At 51.7% G+C, this 22,001-nt stretch overlaps 1 protein-coding gene across 2 annotated transcripts in view; it reads right to left on the bottom strand.

Annotated features, from left to right (window-relative positions):
* The window catches only part of DENND3 (DENN domain containing 3), a 75,058-nt gene that overhangs the window by 15,565 nt on the left and 37,492 nt on the right, over window positions 1-22,001 (bottom strand). For both annotated transcript variants that reach the window (XM_058276102.1, XM_058276101.2), the window contains exons 14-18: window positions 17,454-17,713; window positions 17,018-17,188; window positions 15,726-15,855; window positions 12,927-13,034; window positions 5,214-5,353 (exon numbers count right to left, since the gene is read on the bottom strand). In XM_058276102.1, the coding sequence (XP_058132085.1) occupies window positions 5,214-5,353; window positions 12,927-13,034; window positions 15,726-15,855; window positions 17,018-17,188; window positions 17,454-17,713 (809 nt within the window). The remainder of the gene's footprint in view (window positions 1-5,213; window positions 5,354-12,926; window positions 13,035-15,725; window positions 15,856-17,017; window positions 17,189-17,453; window positions 17,714-22,001) is intronic.

The raw sequence follows: 22,001 nt of genomic DNA, 5'->3' as shown, positions 1-22,001 counted from the left end.
CTTAATCATCCGAGACCTATTATTTGAATGAGAAAATAGAAAAAGAAAAGATTCGGCAATTCCTTCTTGCTATGATAGTTTGATATTATTTATGAATTCCAAAAAGAGATTTGATTATGTTTGTGAACTGGTCTTTTCCTCTGGGTGTGATACCCATTTGACTGTATTAAATTCAGAGGTTTCACTTTTCCTTGAGTAAATCAAGATGAGGGCTTTGATTGGACCGCATCATTAGGGCGTGCAGGGTTAAGCCCCGCCCCCTCGGTGGGCTATATAAACGGACACTCAGTCAAGAACACAGAGGTAGACACACTGAGAAGATGCAGAGGAAGAGAGGCCCGGGGAGAGAGACGAATCATTCGCCTGAGAGTTCACAGCTGACCTCTGAAGAGAACAGAGCCGCTGGGCCCAGAAAGAGACAAGCCCCGTGCCAGCCTACAGCTGAGACAGGAGCTCGGGAGGGAAGAGGAAGGCTGAGCCCCGCAGACGTCGCCCGCCATCTTGTTTCAACTCGTGGCAACAGACTCTGGTGAGGAAGTACCTCTGTGGTCCCTTGGGTTGGACTCTTCAGGGGCTCATGACAGTAAGCTTTTACCCAAAATAAATGCCCTTCATAGCAGCCCACAGAGTTCTGGTACTTGGCATCAGCGCCCCTCTGGCTGACTAATCCACTTGTAGCAGGCAGTGTTTGCCATCTGGGCACTGAGGAGCAGTCCCCACCCAAGGGCACGTGTATGGGAAGTTGCGTCTCTGTTCTCCAGCAGGTTTCAAAAGCATATAAGGTGCTGATAGTTTTACTATTTTTAGATGATGTAACTCACCCATCAAAATCAATACTAACGCCTCATACCTTAGAATGTAAACTTCAGGACATCGTTTTCACATTAAGCACGAAAGAATATTTTTGAAGGTTATAGCGGGTTACGGCACGAGGGTTTTCCCAGCAAGGTCCCTTAGGAAGTGGCTTCTTTTCTATGCCCTCACAGTGTCCTGAACAGGATTGAGTCTGCCAGGTAGTAAACGTGTAAACAGGAAAGTATGTTCAAGTATGAAATGTGAGTTAAGTGTGGGACGGGGTACAGCTACCGATGGCCTGGAGTCACCATTAATAAATTGGCTACGTTTAAAAAAATGTATAAGAAATGTTGATGAGTGCACTTTAATTAAAATCTGGAATAGTCTTTCTGTGGTTAACAGTACAAATATGAGTGTTCTCTCATAAATGTGCAATAAACTAACACATGATGCTACTAAAAGGCGGTATATGGAAAAACTATACCAAGTGTGGGCTACAGACCACAGCTAGCAGTGGTATTTTGATAATGCTGTTTCATAATCTATAACAAATGTTCCACAACAGTTGAAGGTGTTGTTGGAGGAGTGATGTGTAGGAATTCTGCACGTTATGCATGATTGTTTTGTAGGCTCACAACATCTCTAATATATATACTTTATATATATGTATATGGAATAGCCTTTAATAGGTCAATTTTTAATTTAAAAAAATAAAAAGAGAATACACTTTTATTGTGTTAAGCCTATTTGTGGTACTTTGTCACAACAACTGTAGGAAACTAATACAGGTAAGTAGACGAAAATTCAGAATATCTTTTTGGATGTGAATGACAAAATAAAAAAATGCCTGCACAGGAAGTAGATGTGGCTCAAGTAGTTGGGCACCTGCCTACCACACGAGGTCCCGTGTTTGGTTCCTGGTGCCACCTAAAGAACATGAGCAAGACAGCGAGCTGATGTGACAGATTTGCACGGCGAGCCGATGCAGCAAGACGACACGATGCAGAAACACAATGAGGCGGCAGACTTGGCCTAGTGGTTAGGGCGTCCGTCTACCACATGGGAGGCCCGCGGTTCAAACCCCGGGCCTCCTGACCTGTGTGCAGCTGGCCCATGCGCAGTGCTGATGTGCGCAAGGAGTGCCGTGCCACGCAGGGGTGTCCCCGCGTAGGGGAGCCCCACGTGCAAGGAGTGCGCCCCGTAAGGAGAGCCGCCCAGCGTGAAAAGAAAGTGCAGCCTGCCCAGGAATGGCGCCACCCACACGGAGAGCGGACACAACAAGATGATGCAACAAAGAGGAACACAAATTCCAGTGCAGCTGACAACAACAGAAGCGGACAAAGAAGACGCAGCAAACAGACACAGAAAACAGACAACCGGGGTGGGGGGTGGGGAAGGGGAGAGAAATAAATAAAAATAAATCTTTAAAAAAAAAAAAAAAAAAAGGAACACAATGAGAGACACAACAAGCAGGACGCAGAGGTGGCTCAAGCGATCGGGTGTCTTCCTCCCACATGGGAGGTCCCAGATATGGTTCCCAGTGCCTCCTAAAAAAAAAGACAAGCAGATGCAGAGAGCACTCAATGAACAGACACAGAGAGCAGACAGCAGAAATAACGAGGGGGTGGGAGAAATAAAATACATCTTAAAAAAAAAACGAATGCTGCAAGTCAAGAAAAGAGGGGACAAGAGAAAAACGAGCAGAGGCTACACAATCCGCAAGAGAGGGCCCGGCCGGGCTCAGCTTCACAGAGGTGGGGAGACACGGAGGGCAGTGCGGGTGCTGCTGCATCCATTGGACCGGAAGCCGCGAAGTGCCTGTCCACACCACAGGGCGCCCAGCGTGGGGTCTGGGGCTGCCCAGGCGGAGGAGCACTGGCTCGAGGCAGCTGTGCCCGCGGAGCCCAGCACTCCACAGCTGGGTGCCAGCACCGAAGAATCCACCCCCTCCGTGCGCGCCAGGACCAGGGAAAGAACCTTCCCGCAGCTCGGGGACCACAGACGACGGTGGGGACAATGCCGCGGCCATCACCAGGAAGAGGCCCGGGATCGAGACGGAGGGTCAAGGGAATTAAGAGCCAAAGCTGCACCTGGTCATCTGGAGAAATCATGGCCCGCAGCATTGAAGGAAGACAAACCAGCGCCAGGACACACCGAGGCCACGCGGCATTTCTGTAGCTTTAAGACGTGCCACAGCACCCTGCTCTCCCTCTGGACGCCTGTGCTTCCCGGCCCTGGAGCCCGGGCCCGCCACACCTGCTGCACGTGAGCCTGCGCACACCCAGTGGCTAGGGGGGACCCTACCTGTAAGACGGGCTGACGCTGGCACAAGGTGGGGTGCTAGGGAACACTGCTTACACACATGTACGTTCACACACGTGTGCACACACACGTATGCACGTGCTCGGGTGCACCACGATGGCGTGCCCCAGCGCCCCCAGGACACAGGCGCGGTGCCTGGCGGGGGCCAACGGGACCTGCGCTCAGAACGCCCCAGGGGCTCAGCGCGCGCTGTGCACCCAGGGATCTCGGTCTGGCCTCCGAGCGGGGGCGACGGCGCGCTCCCGGCAGGGACGGGGAAGGAGCCACCGGGCTGGGCCACGCCGTGGCCCCCAGCGGCGCCGCAGCGACATTTGGAGGGATGGCGAGGGAGCAGGGGGCCTGGCCGTCCTGGGTGCACCCAAAACGGTCTGCGGCAGGACGGGGCGCACCAGGCTGCGCACCCACGCCACGGTGGCCCCAGACCGCGGCTGAAAGGACAACAGCAGGGCAGGGCCGAGAACCAGAGGGCGGGAGGTTCTCCCAGGCGTGCGGTGAGAAAACCGCAGCAAACCAGGCAAACCTCTTCACTGAGAAAAGCCGCCTCGAGGGATAAAGCGCGGCGACAGGCCGCCGTGCGCCAGCCTGGCAAACGCGTCCTCCGGGCCCGCCGCGCGGTGGCGAGCGGGCGCCATCCCGAGCCGCCCTCCAGCATGGCAGCCGCCTCCTCTGCGGCCCTGGCGGGGCCAGAAGGAACCGACGGGCCACCTCCTCGGGAGGAAGCACCAGCCTTCCGGCCAAGCGCTAAGCCGTGGCCGGCGCCGTGCTCGAGCGTGGGCTGGACACAGGGGCAGCTCCCCGAGGAGTGTGGAAAGTGGGGGGCCCCTGCAGGCACCCCGTCCCCAGGGACGAGCCACGTTGCTGCCGTGTGCCCTCCGACAGGGCTCGGTGAGGGGCGCGTCCCCTGCGGCGCCCCTCCCACAGCCCAGGCTGGGGGGCTTCTCCAGGAACCCACCAGGCCCCTCAGGACCGCCGAGGCCACGGACCGTCACTGACCCGTGGGAACGGGGCACGGCGCTAGGGCAGTGTGGTGCCCAGATGGATGCCAGAACAAAGTGGGCACGCCGGGAAACCCGGGGGATGCCCCTCGCGTGGCGTCCGCAATTGGCAGCGCACCCCAACTTCTCAGGGCGGCAGGCGCCCCACAGCCAGCGAAGACGCCAGCAGCGAGCGGGCGAGGCTGGGCGCGAGGCGCACGGAAACTCGCCGCGCTAGCTTCATGACTTCCCTGGAAAGCTGGAAAGCATCCCAAAATGAGAAAGTTATCTTTAGTTTTAAAAAAGCAATCAGCCTAAAAAGTCAAAGAATTAAGGGCTCTCATCACAAGAAGATAATACCATGCAAATTTGATTTCAACTGGACTTAACCCCAAATACGTCACACTAATACCACACGTCTGCTTTAGGGCACAGGGAAGGGAAAGGGAGGGTCCACCGGCGCCCCTCACCTCACTAAGCCTGGTTTTAGATTTGGGGGGGGGGGTTGGATTAACGCCATTCTATTCTCAATAAGTAAGAAGCAGACTTGACCCAATGGAAAGGGCGTCCGTCTACCACATGGGAGGTCCGCGGTTCAAACCCCGGGCCTCCTTGACCCGTGTGGAGCTGGCCCATGCGCAGTGCTGATGCGTGCAAGGAGTGCCCTGCCACGCAGGGGTGTCCCCTGTGTAGTGGAGCCCCATGCACAAGGAGTGCACCCATAAGGAGAGCCACCCAGCAGGAAGGAAGTGCAGCCTGCCCAGGAATGGCGCCACACACACGGAGAGCTGACACAACAAGATGACGCAACAGAAAGAGACACAGATTCCTGTGCCGCTGACAAGAATGCACGCAGACACAGAAGAACACACAGCGAATGGACACAGAGAGCAGACAATGAGGGGGCGGGGAAGGGGAGAGAAATAAAAAATAAATCTTTAAAAAGAAATAAATAAGTGAAAGGATGAGACAAACTTATATTTAACTGAACAGCTCGAGGTACAAACTAAAGGCCTGTCTCACCGTCCCCAAGCGACGCTCTGGAATGGCGGGTCCCGCTGCCCCACGTGGGCTGGCCCGCCCGTCTCCCAAAGGTCCCGGCTTAACTGGACGTGCACTCACCACTTTGGACGTGCCCACTTTAAAGCAGTGCTGGTAAACCGACCACGAGGAGGCATCAAACACAATCACCTTGCCTTCGCTCAGCGCGCACCACAACTTGGGGTGCGCGTCCTCCACCTTCTCTGCCGGGTCAAGGTGCCCTGAAGGGGAAAGAACCAGGTTTACAGGAATCACGGGCAGGTGACTCGCGCCACGACACAGGTATGCGCTGGGTGCCGACGGAGCGCCAGGCCCACGCCGGGCGCTGGTCATACCCCGGTGGCACATCTAGACCCTGAGCTGCTCTCGTGGACCTTAGGGCCTTGGGAGTGAGGCAGGCTCCAACCCGGGGCCGGCATCAGAGCCAGGGCGATGCTCGGAGGACGCGTGGCCCGGGACGGCCTCCTGAGCCAGGGTCCCAGGCTGGGTAATGGCCCGGGGGGCACAGAGCATTTCAGGCAGAGGGAACGGGTATGCAGCAGGACCTGGAAGGAGGGGGCTGTGTGGAGTGTGTGGCAGGAGCCTTCTGCCACTTCCAATTTCCGCTCCACCAACAGTGGAGCAGAGCGCCACTGTCCAACACCTCTGCCAACACTTAGTATAATCATTCTCTTTCATTTCGGCCAGTCTACCAGGGTGAAGTTATCTTATGGTGGTTTTATTTACATGTCCCTTAACTGGCCATTTGGATATACTCTTGTGTGAAGTGATCATGTCACTTGCCCATTTTTTAATTGACTTATTCTCCTTGATTTGTAGCTATTCTTTATATATTCTTGGCCCAAGCTCCTCATTGATTCTCTCACGGGGCACAGATTTTTTTCACAGTCCATGACTTGCAGTTTTACTTTTTTGAGGGTATGTTCTTAAAGTTCTTAATTTTAATGTAAAGTCCACCCATCTTTCCCTTTACTGTTAGTGTTTTCATGTCATATTGAAAGACTTTTTCCTCCCCCTAAGGTCATGCTTATATCCTATGTTATCTTCTAGCAGCTTGCTGCTCTCTATGTGCTGGTTGTTTCTACCTTTCTCACTGAGCTTTCGGTGCACTGGGAACTCATGACTGCTTGCCATCCAAGGTGGAGCCAAGTTTCATTCATCCACACGGGCACACAAATGCCCGACACCATGTACCGAGGAGATGGGTTGGCCCCTTGCTCTGCAGTGCCTCCTTGGCCTGTACGTGTGTCTGCCTTCCTGGGATATTTATTCCACTGCTCTATTCGTCTGTCTCTGAGCCAGTACCAAACCACCGAGGCTCTAAAAAGTCTTGGTACCCAGTGCATGAGCCGTGCCTCCTGCTGATGTTCGAGGCTCATCTTGGCCCTTTGGAGTTGAACCTGCTCTTCAGAACCAGGCTGTCAGGTGGCACACACATCCCTGATGGGCTTCTGACTGGGACGACACCGAAGACCTGGGGAGACGGACGTCTTGACAGCACCGGGTCCTCCCCGTTAAGACCACCATACAGCCTTTCACTGGCTCAAGTCCCCTGTAACCTCTCCCGTCAGCGTGCACAGTCTTCTACGGAGATGTCTACTCCATTCTTATTAGATCTTTTTCAAGGTATGTGACAGTTTTTAAGAAACTGCGAGTATTATTACATTTTCCCTTCTGTTTCTAGCATGTAAGAGGATGATGAGTGTCTTTATACTGGCCTTTAATTTGGCACCTTCACTAAACTCGTTAGTTTTCATCGTTTGTGGATTCTTTGGGAATTTTTATGTACAAGATTGGATCTTCTGCAAATGATAGCAGTTTTATTGGTTCCTTTGCAACGCTTACACGTATTTTCCCCATCTTGCTTACCTCACCAATTAGGATTCCAGTACAAGAACAAAACAAGAACATCCTTACAGCTTACAGCCTTCCTAGGTTCACGGCATGGGTGTTCTGCAGGTACCCTTTGCCAATCCAAGTTCTCTTTTATTTTTATTTTTTAAAGTCATGAATGGATGTTGAACTACATCAAATGGTTTCCAGTATCTATTCAGATGCTCATGGGAATGGTCTCCTTTATTGTTATGTTAATATGGCAAATAAACCTTGCATCACTGGAACAGACCCAAATTTGTCTAGAATGAGGCCCTTGTACTTTTTATACGTTACTAGATAGGGTTTCTCAATATTTTGTTTAGGAGGTTTTTGCATCTAGGTTCATGACAACAGCCTGTACTTTCCTTTCTCAATGTCTTTGTCAGAATTGATATCCTAGTTAAACTAGCTTCTTAAGTGAGTTGAGAATTGTTTCTTTTTCTAATCTCTGGAAAAGTTTGTGTAAATGGGGACGTTTCTTCCTTAAACATTGGGTAGAATTCACAGAAGAAACCATCTAAGGCCTCCAGTTTTCTCTGTCAAAAGGCTCCTAATTACTGATCGAATTTCTTTACTAGTTATAGAATTATTTCACTTTTCTGTTTATGCTAGTACCAATTTTGGCAGGTTGTATTTTTCTAAAAACTTGTCTATTTTATTTATATTTCAAATTTCTTATCATAAAAGTTTTGCAAAGTCCTCTACTATCCTTTACTGATGTTTCTAAAATCTGTGGTGAAGGCTCCTTTTCACTCCTGTTATCCATTATTTGTGCTTTCTCTCTTTTCCCTCTTTATCTGCCTTGCTAGGAAGCTTTGTGGACGTTTCCTATGGTTGTTTTCCATCTCAGTAAGTCTTCATCAATATTATTCCCTTCTTCTACTTTTGCTGGGTTTAATCTGTTGTTTTTCCAATTTCTTTAGATAAGTCATTAGATCTTGGATTTTCAGCCTTTCTTTAGTTCTAATATAATCTCCACTGAGGCAGGACTCTTGTTTTTATATGGTCATGCTAATTTAGTTTTGCCCATTTATTTGAAAATAGAAATTTTCCTTTAAGCACAATTTTAACTGCATCCCACAGGTTTTGATATGTTGTGTGTCCATTACCATTCAGTTCAAATATTTGCTAATTGACATTGTGATTTCTACTTTGACCCAGAGGTTATTTAGAAGTGTGCTTCTTAATTTCTAGATCCATTATTGATTTCTAGCTTAACTGCACTGTGGTTAGAGAACATACTCTGTATGATGCCAATCCTTTAAAATGGGTGTTGCTTGCTTTGGGCATCAATTTTGGTTAAGTTCTCTTGTACAACTGAAGAGGACGTGTATTCTGAAATTGTTTGGTACAGTGTTCTATTTATAATCCGTTAGAGCAAGCTTGCTAATCATGTTCAAATCTTCGATATCCTGATTCATCTATCAGTCACTAAAAGAGGATATGTTAATTTCCCACCAGGTATTGTTTAAAAAAGAGTAATTGCGTTTTACAGATACAAACTGAAATATTTATGGATGACATTTTGTGATATCTAAGATATGCCTCAAAATAATCCAGAGGCAGGGGGAGGGAAGGGGAAGCTGGTGAGACACAGAAGAAGTAAGATTGGATTGGCCATGGCTTGGTAACTGTTGAATCTGGGTAATGGGTACATAAGGATTTCATACAGTATTCATTTTACTTTTATACACGCTTGAAATTTTCTGTAATAAAGTTTTAATTTCCCACTATTAGTGGGATTTGTCTATTTCTCTTTTGGAATCTGTTCATTATTGCTTTATATGTTTTGAGGCTATGTTATTTGGTGCATATAAATCAGAAATTGTTTTATTTTCCAGTGACCTGTACTTGTTTTCCATTTCAAATGTCTTTAATCATCTCTGATGATGCTTTTTATCATAAAGCCTTCTTTATCTGATATTAAGATAGCTATATCAGTTTATTTTGGTTAGTGTTAACACAGGATATTTTTCAATCCTTTTACTTAAAAAATATATGTACGTTTACATTTTAATTGTGGCTTGTTTTGGTTTAGTTTTTTAGTCTTTCAGCAAAATCTTTTCATCTCAATGGGCTGTTTAGTCAATTTATACTTAATGTAATTGTGGATATATTGGGATATAAATCTAACATATTACTAAGCAATTTATATGTTTCATGTCCACATTTTTTCTTTCTTGTCTTCTTTTGGGTTTATTATTCTGTAATATTCTACTTTTCCCTCTTTCCCTTTCTTGGTAGTTAATTATTTTATTATGCTATAAGTAGTACTTTTGGGCAAGAACTAATTAGAACTTTGACATTTCACCAAAAAATGCAAAATGTTAGAATGCTTTTTTTTTAAGATTTATTTATCCCCTCCCCCCCATTGTTTTGCACTCACAGTCTGCTTTCTGTGTCCATTCACTGTGTGTTCTTCTGTGTCTGCTTGTCTTCTCTTTAGGTGGCACCAGGAACTGATCCTGGGACCTTCTAGAGTGGGAGAGAGGCGCTCAATCTCTCGGCCACCTCAGCTCCCTGGTCTGCTGTGTCTCTTATTGTCTTATCTCTGTGTTTCTTTTTGTTGCATTATCTTGCTGCACCAGCTCTCCACATGGGCCAGCACTCCCACATGGGCCAGCAGTCTTCTGTGGGCCAGCATACCATGCAGGTCAGCACTCCATGTGGTCCACCACTCTGCGTGGGCCAGCACTCTGCATGCCAGCTCTCTGCTCAGGCCAGCTCACTGCACAGGCCAGCTTGTCTTGTTAGAACACTTTTAACTTCATTCACATGCCTCTCTATTTGTGTGCTATAATGGTTACATATTTTAACTCTGTGTAAATTTAGCTCGCATCAAATTATGTTTTTATGCAGTCATTATTTCTTTAGATTTACCCACATATTTATCATTTTCGTAGCACTTCATTCCCACCTATATCTCTGATCTTCCAACTGGAATTATTTTCCTTCTGTCTAAAGAATATCATTTAGTATTTCCTTTAATGTAAACTACTATTGATGAATTTTAAGGTTTTCTTTGTCTAAAAATTACTTTATTTCACCTTCATATTTGAAAAATATTGTGCTGGGTACATAGTTCTTGGGTGGCAGTTATTTTTTTTTCTTTCTCTTTTTTTTTTAAGATGTATTTATTTATTTATCTCTCCCCCCCCCCCCCCGTTGTCTGTTCTCTGTGTCTATTTGTTGCGTCTTCTTTGTCTGCTTCTGTTGTTGTCAGCGGCACAGGAATCTGTGTTCTTTTCATTTCGTCATTTTGTTGTGTCAGCTCTCCGTGTGTGCAGCGCCATTCCTGGGCAGGCTGCACTTTCTTTAGCACTGGGCGGCTCTCCTTACAGGGTGCACTCCTTGTGCATGGGGCTCCCCTACGCGGGGGACACCCCTGCGTGGCACGGCACTCCTTGCACACATCAGCACTGAGCATGGGCCAGCTCCACACGGGTCAAGGAGGCCTGGGGTTTGAACTACAGACCTCCCATGTGGTAGACGGACGCCCTAACCACTGGGTCAAGCCTGCCACCTGCAGTTATTTTCTTTTGGCACTTTGAAGAAATCATCCCATTGTCTTCTGGCTTCCATTGTTTCTATTGAGAAGTTAGTTGTTCATATTATTGTTCCTCCTTTGAAAGTAAAGTCTTATAGCCTTCTTTTAAGATTTCTTTCTTTGTCTCTGTTTTTCAGCAGTTTTACTATGACATGCTCAATTGTGGCTTTCTTCTTTTCTATCATGCTTGGGGGGTTATAAGGTTTTCTGAATCTGTGGGATGATGTCTTTTATGTTTTGAAAAAATGTTTAGCCATTTTCTCCTCAAATATCGATTATACCCCATTTTCTCTCTCTTCTCCTTCTAGGATTAAATTGTATGTATTTTAGGGCCTTTTACTCTGTCCCATATCTCTGTTAAACTCTTTTCTTTATTTTCTACCCTTTTGTCTCTCTGGTTATTGTCTCCAAACTTATCTTCCAGTTTAAAAATTCTCTATTTAACTGTGTCTAATCTGCTATTAAATCAATCCACTGAGTTCATGATTCCAATACTATATATTTTTTTAATTCTAGAGGTTGATTTTTATAATTTATAGTTCTCTAATGAAAATTTCAAACTTTTTATATCCTTAAAGATACAAAGGAATCCTGGATGACTTTAATCCATAGTTTCTCAAGCTTTTTCTATTGCCTTCCTAAGGAGGAAAATTTAATTTAATTTGGAGTCTCCCTGAGGAGAGAAATACTAAGGAATAAGGATTTGTTGAGTAGGAATGAACTTTGGATGGCCACAAACCTAAGCTATCTAAGAAGGTTCAACCCATCCCAGAACCCGTTTCAGCCTCCCTGGGGAGACGTCTGCCTCCCTGAGAAGGCGTGCCTTTAAGCCCATCGGCTACGCAATGATGCGAAGCCGGCTTCCATGCTTGAGGGCTAGACTACTTCCAAGTTCCTTAATTCCTAAATCCTTTGGCATCCCAACCCTAAGCCAAGAACTCTCCTTGGCAGGTTCTAAACTCCAGTTTTTGTCCCTCCAGCCCCATGAGGCTATCGAGAGCTCTGTTCCACTTCTAAGCTTTTCAGCCATGTCTTGAAAATTGGCAGCAGACACTCCGGGGTAAGAAGTGGCCCCACCACTCTTGACAGTTGTCTTTCACACTTAGGCCAGCCTTTCCAGTTGTGCTCAGAGGACAGGTGGTCTGAATTACTTCATCCACCATGATCAGAAGCCCAGAGTCCAGTCAGTTTTAATTAAAGGGAAAATATGAAGCAAACCACTTGGATATTTAAAAAAAAAAAAAAAACTTTGCTTATTCAGATGCCATGATTTTTAAAATGTCTTGTTAAAAAATTTTTTAAATGTCTTGTCCTGTGATGTTAATAAGAGTTCATTTACAATCGAGTGAATTAAATGAAGGCCCTGGACTAGATAACTCAGTCTCAAGGAGGATGAACTCTGACTCTGCCCTATTCTCCACCCTGATTTGTGGGCTTTCCTGGGCATTGAGCAGAGAATAAGAACCGTCTCACTGGCAGGCTGGTTTACTGCAGAGCCTCTCTCTACCCATCGGAGGTGAAAACCTCTGTGTCTGTGAATCGTCATACGCCCGTGGGTAGTGCTAGGACATGAAGAGTGAAGGAGAAAATGAGAGTTCCTCAGCGATGCTTGCCATCACTTCAGACTTTTCAGACTTGAATGAACTGAAGAAAACTTACTGGACTTTAAAATTCTTTTTACTACCTAGAACTAAGTTCCTTTATCTTCCAATATGATGAACCTTCAGTGTCACTTCCTTGCTGCCCTCCTCTACAAACTGGGATTAAACAAAAGTGTTTTGGCAGTTTCAGACTTACAATACCACAGGGACTTCTGTTTATACCTAGACATTTGCCGACGCCAGTTTCTTTCTTTCATCATCCTAATGCAACTTGAAGGGACATGGAAACTTTATGTCTAGAAGGAATAATATACTTTGCCACCAAACGAAAAAGAATTGTATTGTAGTACATTCAGATCAGCAAAAGTGAACTGTCCATGTAGTTTCTAAGAAAACAAATATCTGGGGTGAAATCATTTTATTGTAGTGGCAATAGGATCTGATTAAATAACTTCAATGTGAAAGAATGTGAGCAAAGGTGCTTTGTAAACTATACACTGCTATACAAACACAAGGGATTATTACTTCTGAGTAGAACACACATGCTGGAGCTCCTGTCTCATTTCAAAACTCTCTTCCCCCAAGCACCAGCCACTTGTTCACATCACTGCTCAAGATTCCCCTCAAAAAAAAGGGCAGAAAAACACCTCTTTTTTTCCTGTCCCCATTTGCTCATGATATGCTATCTTCTCTCACTTCAGGGCTGGCCTTGAACAAATAGAAACGTATCAGATTGTCTGAAAAATCAGCAATCAACAAAACCGTCTTTACCTGGCGTGTATAATAAGACGTCAATGGCTTGTGGGAAAGTCTCTCCCGCTGAAGGATTTATTTTGTGCTTCAGTGTCTCCGAGGTCGTTTGTGGAACTGCCATGGGCACTAAAATGCAAACACTTGGGGATTAGTTCACTGGACGTGACGAGACTGATTTCATCCAAAAGCCTCATAAATTCTGCTTTCTTTAGCATATGAGCTCCTGGGTAAAACCTGGACATCTGTAAATATGAAGCTCTCTCTGAATCAGGCGCCCTCTCTGGCTCACCTGCTCTGTAAACAGCTGGTGAAGGGCCCGGAACTGCAGCGCCTCTGTCCACTGCTCTGCCCTGCCCATTCTGAGCACAGTGCCCTTCTCAGCTTACAAGCTTTATCGGCTGTTCTCTAGACATACTCAGCCATTATACATCACCTAGCAAAGAGGAGATTTAAAACACTTCTCCATAACTAAAACTTCCAAAAATGGAATGAAGAGAACTAATCCACGTGCACTTTCTCGTCCCGGTTAGCACTGCTAATATCTCAGCCGGGTAATTCTCTCCCGTGCGGGCCGTCCAGTGCCGGGTGCGAGGGCAGCAGCAATGCCGGCCTCCACCGACATGCCAGTCGCTCCCTTCTGGTTGCGACAAAGAATATTGTCTCCAGACGTTGCCACATGGCCTGCCCCCGGGGGCTGCAAAGACAGCCCCATTTAGGAGACAGCGCCTGTGAGGACCCTCTTACACCTCCTTTCTTCCTATACATCCACCTGCCTCCTCTCCAGTCTCCCCGGACCACCCTCCTCTGCTGCAGCCCCCTCTGCTGACTCCCCCAGGGCACTCAGAGCCGGGCCCGTCAATCAATCACACGGTCGCATCACACTCGGGGGCGGGGCGTGCTCATCAGCGACTTGCCCAGCACCTCTCTCACCTCGTTTCATTTCTACCTCACAACCACTGGATGAAATTAATATTATCCCCATTTTTTTTAAAAGTTGAAAAACCCAACATGCACAGATGTCAGGTGAGCTACTGCAGCTGGTCGACCAGGACGCCCACGTGGGCCCCCGCCGTGCTAATCTGCCAATACCTCTTCGCCTGCTGCGGCAAACTGTTACATCTTATCATTCTGTGCCTTGTGTTTTCAGAATTTCCATCATGAACGAGGCCGTGAGCTGTTAACTCAAGCCAACGCCCTTACGTCGTGGGTCACATCGTCCCCTCCTTAGCCTTCTCACACAGGAAATATTTCTTGATTTGGAACGCAAAGGTGTCTCATGGCACTGAGTCTAGAATGTTCCCCTTTGATGAATGGGATGAGACAGTCGTGAGTGAGCGTGAGCATTCGCTGGTTGTGTATTTCTTTGTAAACTGTTGACAGAGGCGTTAGAAGACTTTCCTACCCACTTTTGGCAAAGTTTTGTCACGAGTTAGAGTGATATAAACAGCTGAAGTGTAGTGTTTGTTTGATTTTGTTCTTAATTAAGGAAAAGAAAAACCTGGAGCAATCAATTTCCGGCCCCAGGACTTCAAGACAGGCCAGCAGGCTCTGCGGCAATGCCAGGCATCTGCCCACCCGACAGGGCTGCGGCTCCAGACCCCTCGAGACCCGTGGGTCCAGCAGTGACAAGCAGGCATCACAGGCACAGCAGAGCAGCACGGGGTTTGCTTTTACAATTCCAGGACAGGAAGTCTTACAAACCCAGAAGAAAGCCTATGTGCACACAAGGCTCACCCAGGACGTTCCCAGCAGCACCCAGCATCGGAGCGGAAAAAGAGCGACGAGGGGATACCAGGCGTGGTGTACACACGCAGTGGACTACTGTCACTCAGTGAAAAAAGACGTACGGGCCACGCCACGTCACGTCAGGGATGAATCTTGAAAACGTTAGGCTAGATCAGGGGCTCTTAACCTTCCTTGTTCCACGGACCCCTTGCAGGCAGGTGAAAGCCACGGACCCCTCACCAAGTCCATCCTCTACTGTGTTATCTAATAAATGCAGCACACCTGCACCCACACGCCCCACAAGAATACTGCTTTCTGAATTTTCCATTCAAGCTCACGGACGCCCTGAAATCTTCCCGCGGACCCCTCGCTGATCCGTGGACACCTGGTTAAGAACCCCTGGGCTCAACGGAGGAAGCCAGAAGGCCCACAGATGGTAAATTCCATTTCTAGGAAATGCCCCTAATTGGCAAATCCATAGAATTTGGTGTCTGCCAGGGCGGGGCGAGTTGAGGAAAACGGAGGCGACTGTGAAAGGAGGGGGGGTTGTCTTTGGGGGGGTGACAAGGTTCTCAAATGGACGGCGGTGGAGGCCGCACGGCCGTGACCAGACTACAGACCACGGGCTGGCCCGCTCTCAGGGGTGACGTGTGTGGTGTGTGAACCACAGCTCAGGAAAGCCGCGGACCACGGCGAGACGGCATGTTTGGAAACAGCCCCCTTTGCTCTCCGCATTCCCTACATCAGCTTCCTACCGCTGTGCAACTGGACAGAAGTCCACTGCAGCAGCAGCAGGTGAACGGCAACGCGTGGCTTCTAGGCAGCCTCCACGTCCTATACACCAATCACAAGGCAACAGGCTTTAGGGGATCATTTAAACATTAAAGCGAAATTCAAACAGAAATAGCTAAAATCATGCAGCAAGTGCTTCAGACCCCCTCCTATCTCCTCGAAAAATCACCCACCAACCCTCCCCCCGAAATAGGAAGACACTCGAGGCCAGCTGTGATGGATAAAGCAAATGCCACCCAGATAAAATCACTTGAGGCGTTCAAGCCGACGCGGGCTATGCTGAATACGTGCTTGTCTTACTTTCGTTCTTCATCTTATCGAAATACGACAGCTTGGAGGCGGCGTACGTGGCGGCCGGGGTCTGCAGCGTGCCCACCACGGCGTCCATCAGCAGGGCGTTGGTCAGCGCTTGCTGGACGTACTGGGGGTCCTGCGAGGGGAGCAACAAGGTCAGCACCAGGAAGCCACCGGACTCCCCAAGCTGCACGACTATGAACCACAGAACGTAATACTTAAAAAGAGGAGGGGTTCTTCTTCCCAAAACAACAGGAAGAGTTTAAATGAACGGGGGATTTCAGTTTGAAGCCACGTCATTCCTGCCCTCTCTCAGCTGAGACGTGCTCTCCACCAGCGGTCAGCAAGCTGCTTCTGTGAGGGGCCGGGAAGGAAACATTTGAGGCTTTAGGGCCCAAAGGGTCTCTGTCCCCAGGACTCGACTCTGCCCTTGGCACAGAAAAGCCGTCACAGGCACTGGGTAGACAGACAGGTGTGGCTGTGTCCCCAGGAAAGGGTCTTTGCACAAGCAGCCGGCCGGCCCGGGCCCTCAGGTGACCTGCTGCTTTACGCTCAACGCCCCAGGGCGGCCCACGGCCTGAAAGCTGCGCTCCCAGGAAGCCCTGACCGCGCCCCAGTCTGGGCAAGGCCTCGCCCGCAGCCATTGCTGGGGCCTCACCGGGGCGGGCTGCTCGGAGGAGGCGGGGGCCGCGCACCCCTCTAGGGCCTGGGGAGCAGCTGCCCGTCGGCTCTGCCCCTTTGTCCACCGGCCTTCCTGGCACCTGCCGCGTAGACCACTCCCGCATCGTCCCCAGCCTGTCCCCGCTGCTAAGGCTGCCTCCGTATCCCTCAGGGAGGCGAAACCTTAATTTGGCGTAATCAAAGCCATCAGTTTGGCACGGAAGCCCCCAGGATATAGACTGGAAGGAAGCCATCTGCCCCCCAGACCTGAACCCTGTGGCAATGAAGAGCGGGAGGCGCCTGGAGCCCCAAGCCCCCCGGCAGAGGCCGGTCAGCGCTGGCAGCTCCTGTCCCCCCATGCCCTGGGATGTCCCTGGAACCGAAGGGGACGTGGAGAGGAGGCGAGGGAGCCGGCGCGGGGCGCCCCTCGGCTCCAGCCACACGCACGCCCCAAGCCACGGGTCTGCCCGACCAGCCACGGCAGCTCCACCGCCTTCCGGCAAGCCCCAGCCGCAGCGACCCCCGGCCCAGAGCAGCGGGCCGCGTCCCGAGCGCGGACGCCTGCACAGTTCAAAGACTCGGGCGGGGCCGGGCCCGGATTTACGGCGAAAGAGCAAAACCAACTGCCGCTCCCAGACCTTGTGGTCGTCGGCCAGCTTCTTTCCAGCCCACATCTCCTTCACCATCAGGTGCCACAATTCACACTCGGCCTTGAGATTCGCTTCGAAGACTTCTTTTCTGGACACAGTTTTAATTTTTAACGTGGGTATTCTCAGGAGCAGAAAAGTTACCGTGGTACTTCTGACTTCCTACAGCAGCAGAAAAAGAAAAGGAAGTTTCACAAAATCACACGCTCAAGATACACTTGGGGGAAGCAGTTTTGGATCAACAGATAGAGCATCCGCCTACCACATGGGAGGTGCAGGGTTCAAACCCCCGCACTCAGGGCCCCGAGCGTTTTACCGTCTGCACAACCACCCCGTGACCGGGCCCAGCGTCGCTCCCGCTTTAGGCCAGGGAAGCCGAGGCGCGGGCGGGTGCGGGTGTGCGGGGGGCCAGCCCCGGGCCCCTTACCTCTATGTTCCTGAAGGTGGAGATCTCCACGTAGCCCGACCTCCCTTCCGTCAGCAGGAACAGGCGCTTCTGCGTCATGGCGATCTTGCCGACGCCGCGGTTGGTCTTGACCGAGCTGGACAGCTTGTAGACGCACTCGTTCTTGTCCAGGTGCTCCGTCACCGCCAGCGGCAGGGCCGCCGCCTGGGCCTCGGCCTCCGTCTCCTTCCAGCAGGTGTAGAAGTCCTTGAAAGTTTCCGGGTCGATCTGTTTCTGATGTCCTTGGTTTCATGAGAAGAAGAGAAGGTTCTAGAGCCGCGCCCCAGACGTGCTGCAGGAACGTGGCCTTCCCTGAAGGCGGCACGGACCCGAGCAGGGCAGCAGGGTGCAGCGCACCGACCGCCAGCCTTCCCCGGCATTCCCTCCCCTCCCGCAGCAGCCCCAGGGGTCCGGGGTGGGACACGCGACCAAGGCTGCGCCCACCCGCCCTCTCCGGCCCCTGGCCCCGGGGAGAGCTGCGTGAACAGGAGTGACGGTCACTCCCAGGACTCCAGGTGGACATGCTGGGACAAGGACACTCTTTGCCTGTGGCGTGAAGACACACAGCACCCCTGGAATTTGTGGGCACCACCTTGGGGGCACCAGGGGTGAGTCCCAGAATGAAACTAGCCCTGATGGAACCAGATCCCGGTGGCACGCCTGAGCCGCTGGATCAAGCCTTGCCTGAAGGCAGCCCTACCTCTGCATCCCACGGTTACGTGCACAAATAAATTACTTTCAACCAAGATCATCTTAAACGCTCCAACCACCCAATGGGCTCTGGAGTGAGGGAGAGAGCCTGAGGCCTGAACCCAGCTTCTCAGTGTGAGTGCAGGCAAGCCGGTGAGCAGAGCAGCTTCTTCCCCATAAAACAGAAACGCTACCCACCGCCTCAATCCCCACTCCACTGTAAGCCCTGCTGCCCCTCAGTTCCCAGCCCACGGCCGGGCGCCCTGCCCATCCTCTCGCCTCGGCGTGCCCCGCTCCCTCCCCGCCTGCTGCTCCTGCCTTCACTCGGCTCCACCTCCTTCTGTGCCCTGAGCCTGTCTGCTCCTCCCTTCCCCGTCAGGGCGGCCCCGTCACAGCCCACACAGGAAGGCGCCCTGAACGGCTCCTGCTTTCAGAGCTGCGCCTCCAGACCTAGGACGACTTGTCTAAAATGCAAATCAGCTCTACTGCTCCCTGTTCAAACACTTCCAGGCTCCTCATCTACAGCAGGCCCCCAGCTCCCCCAGATCGGGCCCTTCCTCCTCCTCTTCATACCCCCTGTTCCACATGTTCCTGTGAGGGTCAAGTGCAAGGGTGGTGTCCAGTTAACTGGCCAAGTAAGCACTGACCTGATTGTTACTGTGAGGGTATTTTGCAGATTTAATCATTAGCTGATTGCATCTACGGCTAATTGCATCTACAATCAACAAAGGAGACTGCCTTCAGCAATGAGAGAACTCTCATCCAATCAGCTAAACTGACTTCAGCAGTCAGAAGGGAGAATTTTCATCTCTACTTTGGCCCCGCAGCTTCTCCTGGGGAACCCATCGAAACCTTCCTCACCGTTCCCAGCTTGCAGCCTGCTCTGTGGAAGCTGCTCTTGCCCAGTCCCACAGTCCTGTGAACGCGCTCCTGTAATTAATCTGGTAACATCTACCTATACGTACACACGTATCTCCTGACAGCTGTTTCTCTGCAGAAGTGTGGGAGCGGGAGGCTGTATGCACCCCAGAGATCGTGCTCTTAAAGCTAACACGTTCCTGTGGGCATCGACGTCCTGCAGGGGGGCCGCTTGATGAGGTCCCTGCAGCAGGCGCGGACCAGGTGGGTCTTCGTCCTCTTACCGGGGTCGTTTACAAACAGGATGCAGTCAGACAAAGGGAGGGGGCCAGAGGCTGAAGCCACGAAGCCAGAAGAGAAGGGGGGACCAGCGGACGCCCACGTGCCTTGCCAGGGTCACCGGCAGCCGGTCTCCGGGGAGAAAGCGTCGCCCGACGATGCCGTGGTCTGCACATCTCTGTGGCCTCAACACTGTGAGCTTGCAAGCAAATCCGTCCCCACTGCAAAAGCACACCCATTCTGGTGTTCTGCATTTCGGCCGTCCAGCCCCGGCCTAAAACACCCGGCTAATCTAACGCCTAAACAGGCCACGTGGCAACGTGCCTCTGCGTGCACCTGCGCCAACTGCTCAGACAGTAAACGCTTATTCACCCCTCAAGACCCAGGTAAGCGTGTCCACGGGCAGCCCTGACGGGGAGTCACTCCTGGCCGGCGACCGCTATGCGGGCACGCGGTTCCGTTATGCCGCTGCCACATTCGGCTGCGCTATACGCCGAGGGCCGCGTGAGGCACCCTAGACACGGGAACTCGTTCCCCCTTCGCCACCACCCGAGGCGGACGGCAATGCTCGCGGGTTGGGAAGCCGGGGCCGGGGCTTCCAGGCCTGAGCGGCGGAGCCAACCCGGCCACCGCCCGCTCGCGTGCCTGCGGCCCATGGGCCTGGCCTGCCGGCCCCTCCGGGGGGCAGGGGCCGTGTGCTCAATGTCCCCAGCCCAGCCAGCGCCCTGCTTGCCACATCCCTGCCACTGCCGTCACACGGCGCCAGCGGTGGCAGTGCCCAGGGAACCCGATACCACGGCCGCACACCTCGGGGACAGCCAGGTGGCCACCGCCGGGGCGTGTGGGGGCGGCCGCGGGCGGGCTTGACCGGTCTCAGGAGAGCGTCTCGGGCATCCATCTTCTAAATGAAAAGTACTGATGCTGCCTGAATTAATATTTCACAGACAGGCAATGGGATTCTGAACTATTCCCCCGTGTTTTCTAATCACCCTACAGTGATTATATATTACTTGAGTTTTTAAAATTAACTCAGTGGCTACAAACAGAAAAGCAGCACACGGCGGCACGGGCATCGGCATGGGCAGCTGTGTGGGTTTTTAAAATACGTGACCTGGTTGCAGCAGGCGGCGGGCCCCTCCCTCCTCTGGAGGGCTCTCGGCGTCACCCTCCACTGGGGACCCGTGTCCGGCGCGGCTGCCCCTGCGCCAGGCGGCCCCGTCACACCCCTGTGGCTCTGCATTTTGATCAGGGCTCTTGTGGCCACACGGAGCATGTCTTCTAACTGGACGTGAGTTAAAGAGTCTAGCCTGGGAACGCCCAAGGACCGGGAAACGAGACGGGACGTGAGAGAAAACCTGCCCAGCGATCCCTTAGGAAGCTGGACTCCGACCAGCCGGGGCCACCGCGGGCCCGGGGAGGCCGCGAGGGCGAGATGCCGCCGCAGCCCGGAAAGCGCTCCTCGCAGCACCAGCGCAGGCCAGGACAAGGGGGTGCTCCGGCCTCGGAAACAGAGAGGCCAACTAGACAGGTGAGCCACGATGTCCAGGGCAGCCGCGGGCACCATGGCCCGCGCCCACCCGTGGCGTCTGAGAACCATGGGTGGGCCCCAAGCCCACCCAAAGCCCCAAGCCACCCATGGCACACAGCCCGCGCCCACCGGCAGTGTCTGAGCACCATGGCCCCGCGCCCACCCACAGCCATCCTGCAGGTCACGCCCATGGCCTCGTGCACGCCCACGGCATCACCCCCACACACATCGTGCACACCTGTGGCCTCGTGCACACTCACACACACCCACACACATGCACTGTGCACACCTGTGGCCTCGTGCACACTCACACACACCCACACACATGCACTGTGCACACCTGTGGCCTCGTGCACACTCACACACACCCACACACATGCACTGTGCACACCTGTGGCCTCGTGCACACTCACACACACCCACACACATGCACTGTGCACACCTGTGGCCTCGTGCACACTCACACCACATACATGCACTGTGCATACCTGTGGCCTCGTGCATACTCACACACCCACACACATGCACTGTGCACACCTGTGGCCTCGTGCACACTCACACACACCCACACACATGCACTGTGCACACCTGTGGCCTCGTGCACACTCACACCCACACACATGCACTGTGCACACCTGTGGCCTCGTGCACACTCACACACACCCACACACATGCACTGTGCACACCTGTAGCCTCGTGCACACTCACACCCACACACATGCACTGTGCACACCTGTGGCCTCGTGCACACTCACACACACCCACACACATGCACTGTGCACACCTGTGGCCTCGTGCACACTCACACACACCCACACACATGCACTGTGCACACCTGTGGCCTCGTGCACACTCACACCATATACATGCACTGTGCACACCTGTGGCCTCGTGCACACTCACACACCCACACACATGCACTGTGCACACCTGTGGCCTCGTGCACACTCACACACACCCACACACATGCACTGTGCACACCTGTGGCCTCGTGCATACTCACACACCCACACACATGCACTGTGCACACCTGTGGCCTCGTGCACACTCACACACACCCACACACATGCACTGTGCACACCTGTGGCCTCGTGCATACTCACACACCCACACACATGCACTGTGCACACCTGTGGCCTCGTGCACACTCACACACACCCACACACGTGCACACT

This window comes from Dasypus novemcinctus, chromosome 14, assembly GCF_030445035.2.
Source record: "Dasypus novemcinctus isolate mDasNov1 chromosome 14, mDasNov1.1.hap2, whole genome shotgun sequence".
Taxonomy (NCBI): domain Eukaryota; kingdom Metazoa; phylum Chordata; class Mammalia; order Cingulata; family Dasypodidae; genus Dasypus; species Dasypus novemcinctus.
This window is presented reverse-complemented; position numbering and strand designations above follow the sequence as displayed.